This window comes from Anas platyrhynchos, chromosome 30 (genome assembly GCF_047663525.1).
Source record: "Anas platyrhynchos isolate ZD024472 breed Pekin duck chromosome 30, IASCAAS_PekinDuck_T2T, whole genome shotgun sequence".
Taxonomy (NCBI): Eukaryota; Metazoa; Chordata; class Aves; order Anseriformes; family Anatidae; genus Anas; species Anas platyrhynchos.
Genome location: NC_092616.1, coordinates 3,515,888 through 3,525,623, shown reverse-complemented (window position 1 = coordinate 3,525,623; position 9,736 = coordinate 3,515,888). Strand labels below are relative to the sequence as shown.

The 9,736-nt window shown below is 53.1% G+C and overlaps 1 protein-coding gene across 1 annotated transcript; it reads left to right on the top strand.

The window, feature by feature from the left end:
• The first annotated feature begins 8,446 nt into the window (after window positions 1–8,446).
• Window positions 8,447–9,535, top strand: LOC139999932 (olfactory receptor 14A16-like). Its single transcript, XM_072029598.1, has one exon. It carries the CDS (start codon window positions 8,462–8,464, stop codon window positions 9,518–9,520), a length of 1,059 nt encoding a protein of 352 aa, XP_071885699.1. The 5' UTR covers window positions 8,447–8,461; the 3' UTR covers window positions 9,521–9,535.
• Window positions 9,536–9,736: the final 201 nt, after the last annotated feature.

Genomic DNA, 9,736 nt, shown 5'->3' with positions numbered 1-9,736 from the left:
CTTTCCTGCCCCTCAGCCCTGAACAGCTCCACCGCCACTGGTGCAGTGTCAGCAGGATCTGTGTGAGCTGGTCTCTTGGACGTGCCCCCAGCAAGCTGCCCCTGGGCAGAGCCCTGCTGCCAGGAGGTGTCTGCAGGGCAGAGCTGAGCACCCAGCGGGTGGGATGGGGGCTGTGAGCTGCAGGCAGGAGGCGTGGGGACAGAGACCCAACTGCAGGCAGGCACAGCTGCAGGTAGCAGAGCCATGGGCAGGGAGTGAGAGGGAGCTGCTCCCAGTATCTCCATGGCAGAAGGGATTTGGGCATCTCCCTACCATCCTTGCACTGGAGACACTTCCCTGGAGCAACCCCCTGCTTTCAGTTCTCTCGCACCTTCAACCTCCAGCCATAGTGTCATCAGGACTTCTGCCGGGCTGCAGGCTGCCGTGCACAAGGGCACAGCTCTGCCCTAGCAGCTCTGTGTTGTCTAGCAGCCCCATGGAGAAGACACATCAGTCCTAAGGCCATACAAATGCTGCTGCATGGCTATATGTGGGCAGCTGTTATGATCCCTCTCTGTCCCTGGAGAAGAGCAGAGAGCTGAGATCCTCCTCAGGTACAATGAGATGGGTGAGGGGTTTGGAGATCTGCCCTTTGAACCTGGATTCCACTGCTCTCAGCAGAATCCTGGTTGTTTTCAGGGGAACACCTGAGTGTGACCATCCTCCAGAGGTGCCCACACAGGGCAGCTGAGACCAGGACTGGTGGATACAGCAGCTCTCCTCATTCTGCCTTGAGGGACGGTCCCTTTGCCACCCAGGACCCCAAGATTTCCATGGGTGGGCAAAGCCAATTGCCAAAGTTTTATGCCTTGAATACGCTCCTCAGGCATGGGGAGACAAGTATAAAGAAACAAACCAAAACATGCAAAAACCTTTGCTCTGCATTTGGATTAATTTTGAGAAAGAATGCTGACAAACTCTTAGTTTTGCAAAGCATACTTCATCTAGGACAACGCCATGTTCCATTTGTATACTGCTCTAGGGCAGGACCATCTCCTGCAGAGTCCCTTGACTCCTGAAGTATCAGTTTAAGATCAAAGAGAGCAACAGCCTTTCCCAAAGTGAAGAGGCAATTTCTTTTCAGGTTACTACAAGAAAATGAGTAGGTTTTCCTTACAGAGGTCTACCCTAGCATTTAACTCTTTTTGATTCTTGGACAGGCCTCCGTATTCAGAGGAGGCAGATCTCCATTCCCGGGAGGATCAGATGTCCAACAGCAGCTCCATCACCGAGTTCCTCCTCCTGCCATTTGCAGACACATGGGAGCTGCAGCTCCTGCACTTCGCGCTCTTCCTGGGCATCTACCTGGCTGCCCTCCTGGGCAACGGCCTCGTCGTCACCGCCATAGCCTGCGACCACCGCCTCCACACCACCATGTACTTCTTCTTGCACTGACGCTATGGGATTATTAAAGGTGAACAAATTTTGCTGATCAGTCCTTGGCTCTGCAGTTGACGAATCAGCATATATCTGGGAATCAGGGAATCTTGGGTGGTGCCATATTGCCACTGGTGCACCATTTGGGTAGCTACTGGCACGTCGACCCTCAGCAACCCCACAACTGAAGGATCCTGTGAGGCACCGGGCAAGGTAGAAAACTGTTGAATGTGCATAAATCACCATAAATCACCTCCAGCATGGCCAATTGCATCAGATATGGGCTGCCTCTCTCCCTGGTTGTCCATTTGCCTGGGTGACATACAACATCTTCCTTGAAGGGATACCTTTCCTTTACACCTGACAGGAGTTACCTCAAGAGAGGGAGGATTTGTGCCCCCTTTGCAATTGCTTTGTCAATGCCCCCTTCCCTGGAGAGGGATCCCAGCTGCTTGGTTTCCCTGCCCTCTAATTCCAGGCTACCGGCCCTGATATCCATGTACCAGAGCAGCCAGGTGACAATGTGCTGGCCTAGATAATGGCTGAAATCTAATCACACATCTCACAGCTCCCCAAGGTATGGTGCTCAGGAGCTTACTGCTCCTTTTATGTTATCTCTGTCTTCATCCTCCTTTTCCTGTGATGGCTCTACTTGGGAGTAGCCTGCCTCGTTTTCTTCTTCCTCCTTCCCCGTATGAGCAGGAGCTTATTTCCTAGCTAAGCAAGCTGATTTTGTCTCTCCTGTTTCTTCTCATATGCACGTATGAGTGATAGAGGCACAGGTTGTTTCTCTGGCCCAGTCGCAGGGATTGGAGTTGTGTAGATTGCAACTCAGTAAGCATAGGCCAAACCCCAGCACATTGCAGTGATTTCTCTCTCTTTGGAATCGCAAGGGTGATGACACTCCTTTTTCAAGCACTCTGCCTTTTTATTTATGTATGTATGTATGTATTTATTTATTTATTTATTTGGAATCTGCACTTCTTCAGGGGTGAAGTTAGAAAGCATTGGAGGTGCCCACAGTTCTAGGTGCCTGCCCATATCCTCCCACACACCCTGCCCCTCATAATTATCCCGCCTCAGGGCAGATCATTGTGTGGCATTCTGAAATAGTTTACTCTAACCTTAAACAAAACCTGAAACACATTCAGGACACATAACAATAGGTACAGGCTGGTTTGAACATTCCAAGGATTCCAAGTTTTGAAGAGCTATTATAACTAGCTGTGGGGAGAAGAATTGTCCCCCCTCTCCCCCCCATCATTTCCATAGATTGGCTCCCCGAGGTGAAAAGTAAAGACTGTTAATTATAAATAGTTTCTGAGAGAAAGTTCCTCGAGCATGGAGGTGACAGCAATGCTGAGTACAACTACCAGATTTGTCTCATGACCAGTAATTTTATCACAACATAAGGCAGTGTTAGGCCGTGGAGTAAACTAATAACCATAAACCAGCTCCCACAAAGGATAAACAGCACAACAGGGAACACACACAATATGTAATGTGCTACCCAACACAGTTCTGAGACCAAACACAACTACTACACCAACAAAAAATGAACATTGTGGTCAGCAACTATGAAGCTGATATATTGCTTCTAACAACTTTATTTTAACATGATCCAGTCATATCTGTCATTATCTGAGCCCTTTATGGCCCACACAGGATTCATTTGGGAAGGAGGCCATCCCACAGGAGGGACCCAGAGAGGGCAGAGATTGACCATCAAGGAGCAATGGAAACAATGTCATGGACTCACTGCAATTCCCAATTATCCTGTTCCACCTAGGAGAAGGAGTTACAGGAGGCTGGATGGGGGGAATGGTGTTTTTAGTTTGCTTGTAGTTCCTCAAGGTTGTAGTGCACCAGTGATAGGCAATAAAATATCTTAATCTGCCTATGCTAAGTCTGTCTTGCCTGTGATGATAATTGGTACCCATGAGGATATTTGGTGGGTGACCTCCTGTTCTACCTCAAGCCTTGAGCTCTTTTCATCATATTTTTCCCCCTTTTTCTTGTAGGTGGGGAAGTAAAAGAGCGGTGGCCATGGAGTTCACCTGTGTACCTGTGTAAAACCACCACAGTAGGGACATTGGAAGGGTCCAGCACCAGGGCTGTGTCCATCCAGGGATGGCATCTCAGCACCCAGAACACTCTCTGCCAGCCTGGTGGCACAGGAGAGAAGGAGCAGAGGTTCCCCTGAAGGAGATCAGTACAAGGGGAAGGCCTGATTTCCAACACAGGCATTTCTGGCACATTCCTGAGAGGCCTGTGGAGCTGCAGGCCACACCAGTCTCTGGGACACCGGACGTCCTTCCTCCCAGAGCCAGATCCTGAAGAGGCACCAGCTCCCAGGGAAACCTGGCCCTGGACTGTCCCCATCGCAAGGAGGCTGAGCCATGCCCAGAGGAGCCCTGGGGCTTAGGGCACCCCTAGCATCAGGACCCAGGAATCCTGGCTACCGCATACTCCCCTGAGCCCAGAGGGACACTCAGGCAAGGCTCTTGCAGCAGCCACCAGCCATTTCCAGCCCCCTGCAAAGCTTTGGACAGCTGCCAGCCCCTGTGACACATCTTGGGAAGGGGCTGCTGACACCCTTACCTTTGGGGGAGAGCTGCAGGAACACTGGGAACAGGGAAGTCAGGACAGAGGTGATGGTCGTGCTCCAGCAGCCCTCCATCTCGCTTGCTGCTGGCCCTCAGCTCAGGACAAGGGATGCCAGCCCTGCTCCTCAACCACAGCTCCTCTGCAAGGTGCCCCTGCTCCTCCGCCCGTCAGCGAGGGTCGCCCAGTGCAAGCTTGCTGCCTGCTGACCCCACTCCTGGCCACACAAGGACAGCGGTGGGGAGCACCCAAGCAGTGCCCAGCAGGGACCAGGCCTTGCAGGGAAGGGGAGCACTGCCGCTGCTCCAGTGACGATATTCTGGTGATGCAGTGCACCCCTGTGACATCAGCACGTGTCATTAGAAGGCCTGTGAGGTCAGCAGCATGGAGACAGCAGAGCTCAGGAGAGACGAGAGATTTCCCTTCTTGTCCTGAGAAACAGTCATTTCATTTCTTCCCAGTTCTTTTCCACAGGATCCTGACAAATTTACCAGGAACATCTCCAAATGGTGACAAAGGCCATGGAATATAGGAAATGGAACAATGGAGAAGTCCCTGCTGTGTTCCTGCATCAACAGGCCTCTGCTCTTGGAAGCCCTTCCAGGAAGGTGTGGTTCGAGGCTTGTCCTGGGGCTGGGCTTTTTTCAAACGATGGGAGCAAAGGCGCCTGGGACGCAGCAGCTCCTCATTGTGCCTGAACTCGTCTTCACAGCATGTCGCTCACTTGGTGAAGTAGGATGTGTTATATGGAGGGAATTGCAGCACATTCCTGGGCCTTCCTCCCCTCATGTCCCACAAGGCTCTGTGCTCTGAGAAGGCCTCAGCACCCTCGCCCAGGACATCCCCGCTGCCATGCCACAGGCAGAGGTGGCACACGAGGGAATGGCAAACTTACCTTCAGCACCTCATGGTAAGGGAGAGGGGTAGTGCAGCACTGCAGATGAAGGGGAGAGTAGGGAGAACAGCTTGGGACAGCTGCAGTGCACTCCTTAATGCTGACACAGCTTCCTTGCAGTCAAGATTCAGCTCCTCCCGTCTGTGCCCCAGGCTGAGGGCATTGGGGCACATCTGGGCTGCAGCACCTCAGCTGTGGCACAAGGGCCAAACTCAAACTAGTCCCAGACCTTCTGCCCAAGACCCAAGACATGCAAAGGCTTTCCAGCAGGGCAGAGACCTGCTGCTGTGGATGGCCGATGGCCATAGGAGGATGAAATGAGGGACCCGAAGGAGGGCAAGCCCTGGTGTTCCCAAGGCCAGAAGGAAACAGGCCTGGGCTGTGCCGCCCTGACAGCAGAGGGCCTTTGTGGTGTTGGTGCAGCCCTGAGGGCCAGTGCTGGAGATGAGGCCGATCTCCAGGCAGGGGAAGGGGCTGCTGAAAATGTCCTTGGTATGGGCAACCTGTGATTCAGGGACACAGACAAAAAATCATTGGGTTGTGTCTGGATGGTACAATCAAAGAGGTGAATGAAGGATGGAGGTGATAAGCAGCAGAAATGTTTGCGAGCTGAACAACACAAGTGGAAACTCTTGTGTGATGTGCCTCATATCCATGCGTTGCCTGCCTCTACCGAATAGAGGTGGGACAGACCTTGGCTCTCTGAGAAGCAGTCACTTGCTCATAAGCACCACGTCTACCAGAGATGCCCTCAGGAGTGTCCTTTAAGTACCAGTTGTGAATGGCCAGAGCTGTCCTGTGGGTCCTGTGCTGCCCGTGTCAGCTGCATGCTGTAGTGGTGTTGGGCAGCATTGGCATCTCAGGTGGAACTGCAGGCCTGGAAGTGGCTTTAAATGGAGCAGCTGCCCCGAATTTCATTAGGTAATATAGGGATGTCCATGAGCCAAATGCTGTTACAGTCCCTGGAGATGGAGGGAAAACCAGATGGAGAAGAGGGAGAGAGAGACTCAGCTCTCCCTGTGGCACAGTTCTCCATTGGGTCAGGTGGATGCCTCTACAGGCTGCCCTGAGCCTACTGAGGAGGGACAGGTTTAGTTGTCCTAAATGGGTGCATTTGCTGTCATTTCAGCTGGCCAAAGGCATCCACTACCAGCCTCCAAGGGGATATCCCCATGTGCTGCCCTGTCCCTCATAGTACCTCCATGAGAGTTTGCAGATGCCTGCACGTACCTCTGCCCCCTGACATGTCACCAGGTGTTTGCAGCCCCCTGATTTCCTCCATCTCCATTAATGATCCTGGAGATGAAAAAAGGAGCACACCTGCAGCTGCCCATGTGGTGCACACCTGAAGTGAGGGCAGGCGAATCCCAGTTCCTATGTGCCTTGGGCAGGCATGGGTGTGAGCTGAGTGCCCTCCTAGCCACAGGATTAAAATCCAGCATGAGATGTCTTAACGGACTCTTCTGCCTGACTTTTTGGAGAAATGATCCTGCTGTCAAGAAGTGTGTGTGCCCAGGGGAGGGAGGGGAGCCCAGGGATCCCTTCAGGCTGTTTCCCAGCAGGTTCCCCTGAAGCCCCAGGGCCATGTGCAGGGATCCTGGTGGGGGGCAGAGCAAGGGAGGCCTTGGGCTGGGCCTCTGCTGCTGAGCTGGGCCGGGCTCCTGGGCCCAAGGGGAGCTCCTGGCAAGCGGGCAGCGCTGCAGAGAGACAGCTCTGCCCAGGAGCAGCTCCTCTGCACAGCGCAGCAGGGCTGGGGGCACTGCCTGCAGAGACACAGTGCTTAAAGGCAGGCAGAAGTGGCAGCATGCCCAGAGCTCCCTGCGGGAGAAGACTTCCCAGCCCTGCACCCAGTAAGTCTCTGGCTGGAGGGCAATGCAGCCGCAGTTCCTGGAGGCAGGAGAAGCTGGGGGTGCAGGCAGGGGTGTCCAGCGCTGTGGTGCAGAGCAGGGTCCCTGCTGTGGCCCAGGGGCTGTGTGGCGGGGCAGGGCCTCTGCCGCCTGCCAGGCTCAGCACTCAGCCTGCCCGGGGAGCTGCCCAGGGCGCTGCGGGGAGAAGCTGTGGGTGGAAGGAGCCCCCCCTGGCAGGGCAGGGTCCTGCTGCTGGTGGGAGGCTGCTACCTGGGGCAGCCTGCTCACAGCTCCACAGTGCAGGCAGGATGTATCCACGGGGACTTTGAAAGAGCAGGGATAAAGGTGAGAATTCCTGTTCACTCTTAGCTTTCCAGACTCTCTGCTTACGTTTTTCTCTTCTTTGCCTCAGTGAGAAGAGAAATAAATCTGCTGTTTCAGGATAGGGGCTTTTACATCTAAGACTTCACAAGCAGCATTACAAGGACCACAGCAAGTCCCTTTCCTGCCTCTCAACCCCTAGAATGCTCCACCACCACTCATGCAGTGTCAGCAGGGTCTGTGTGACCTGGGCTCTAGGACATGTCCCCAGCGAGCTGCCCCTGGGCAGAGCCCTGCTGCCAGAAGGTGCCTGCAGGGCAGAGCTGAGCACCCAGCGGGTGGGATGGGGGCTGTGAGCTGCAGGCTGGAGGCGTGGGGACAGAGACCCAGCTGCAGGCAGGGACAGCTGCAGGCAGCACAGCCATGGGCAGGGAATGGTAGGACAGTGCTAACAGAGTAGTCTGGCACCTCTCTGCCCTCTAGGTCACAGGATTGAGAACGCGACTCATAACATCAGCAGCAGAACCTCCAGCAGAGCAGAGTCTCCTGAGTTCTTGTCAGTCCCTCCCTGGCCTTGCCTCCCCTGGCAGAAGCCCTGTGCTATTTCTCTCTGTTCCTACACCTAGTGTTGCTGTTGTTGCTTTATGGCTCCCTGCAGATCTGGCTTTCAGCAGCAGCTCAAGCTCTGACCCTCTTGGTCCCACCACGCAGATCCGCCCTTAGAGGAAAGGTGCCCAAACCCCCTTCTAAACTCTGGGGCTTGGGGCAATGCAGTCTGGAGGGAAGGAAAAAGGTGAATCATCTTCCCAGACATTCTGGAGGCCACAATCATTGAGCAGTTCACTGTGGGCAACTCGACTGAGCCCTAAAGGAGTCTGGCTGAGACCAGGGTAGATGGACAGACTGGTTATCCTCACTGCACTTCACAAAATCCTCACAGGACATTCACAAAATCTCACCTGGAATGTAGGAAAAATGCCAGGGTTTTCTACCCTCAAAAGACTCCTCTGAGTGTCACAGATGCAGTTGGAACAAATTAAACCACAAATGCTGTTTGGCAGTCAAGAGTGTTGAGAATGGTAATGCTGGGAAGTCCACATATATCAGAGGTAGATTTAATCAGAGGTCTCTCCTGATTTCTTTATGTTTAGACCTGTAGGACAGGCGTGACTCCTCCAAAGTCCATAGCAGTGTCCCTACTCCCAGTAGCACTTGACTGTAGCACCATCCAAAGCTCAAACAACAGGGCAGGAGAAAAGTCCCAGAAATGGGAAAGTCACTGTAGGGGGTTTCAGTGAGACATGGATTAAGTTTTTCTCAGAGATCCCTCTCCTCATTATCACTGTCTTTCCTTCCTTGGATCATCCCTGTGTCTAGGATGTCTCAGATGTCCAACAGCAGCTCCATCACTGAGTTCCTCCTCCTGCCGTTCGCAGACACACGGGAGCTGCAGCTCCTGCACTTCGTGCTCTTCCTGGGCATCTACCTGGCTGCCCTCCTGGGCAACGGCCTCATCCTCACAGCCACAGCCTGCGACCACCGCCTCCACACCCCCATGTACTTCTTCCTCCTCAACCTCGCCCTCCTCGACCTGGGCTGCATCTCCACCACTGTCCCCAAAGCCATGGCCAATTCCCTCTGGGATACGAGGGCCATTTCCTATGCAGGATGTGTTGCACAGGTCTTTTCATTTATCTTCTTGATATCAGCAGAGTATTTTCTTCTCAGTGTCATGTCCTACGACCGCTACATTGCCATCTGCAAGCCCCTGCACTACAGGACCCTCCTGGGTAGCAGCGCTTGTGCCCAGATGGCAGCAGCTGCCTGGGGCAGTGGCTTTCTCTATGCTCTGCTGCACACTGCCAATACATTTTCCCTGCCCCTCTGCCAAGGCAATGCTGTGGACCAGTTCTTCTGTGAAATCCCCCAGGTCCTCAAGCTCTCTTGCACAGACTCCTACCTCAGGGAAGCTGGGCTTCTCACGTTCACTTCCTTTTTGGGTTTTGGATGTTTTGTTTTCATTGTTCTGTCCTATGTGCAGATCTTCAGGGCTGTGCTGAGGATCCCCTCTGAGCAGGGCCGGCACAAATCCTTTTCCACATGCATCCCTCACCTCTCTGTTGTCTCACTCTTTTTCAGCACTGTCATATTTGCCTACCTGAAGCCCCCTTCCATCTCCTCCCCAAACCTGAACCTCATTGTGGCAGTTCTGTACTCAGTGCTGCCTCCAGTATTGAACCCCTTCATCTACAGCATGAGGAACCAGGATCTCAGGGATTCAATATGGAAAATGTTGATTGGGTTTTTATCTGTGGCCACAGACTGTCTACCTTTTTCTGCAAATGACTCCCAGCGTATGTCACGACAGGCACTCTTGCCTTTCTCTTTGGTGTTTGTTGATTTATTTGGTTGTTTTTCCTTTGTGTCTTTGTTGTAATGTTGTCTACACAGAAAAGCCCTTCACTTCCTTCTACCTGAGTATTCCCTTGTCTGTGTGACCTATGGTTTCAGTGAAAAAAGGCTCTCTGTGTATTTTATCAAAATAAATGAAGCTGGAGCAATTTCTTTCTCTGAGATCTATTTTCAGTGGATTAATAAACAGGACTAGTAAACCTTTTTCTCTCTGCAGCAGGTCAGGGCAGGCTGCCCTGGC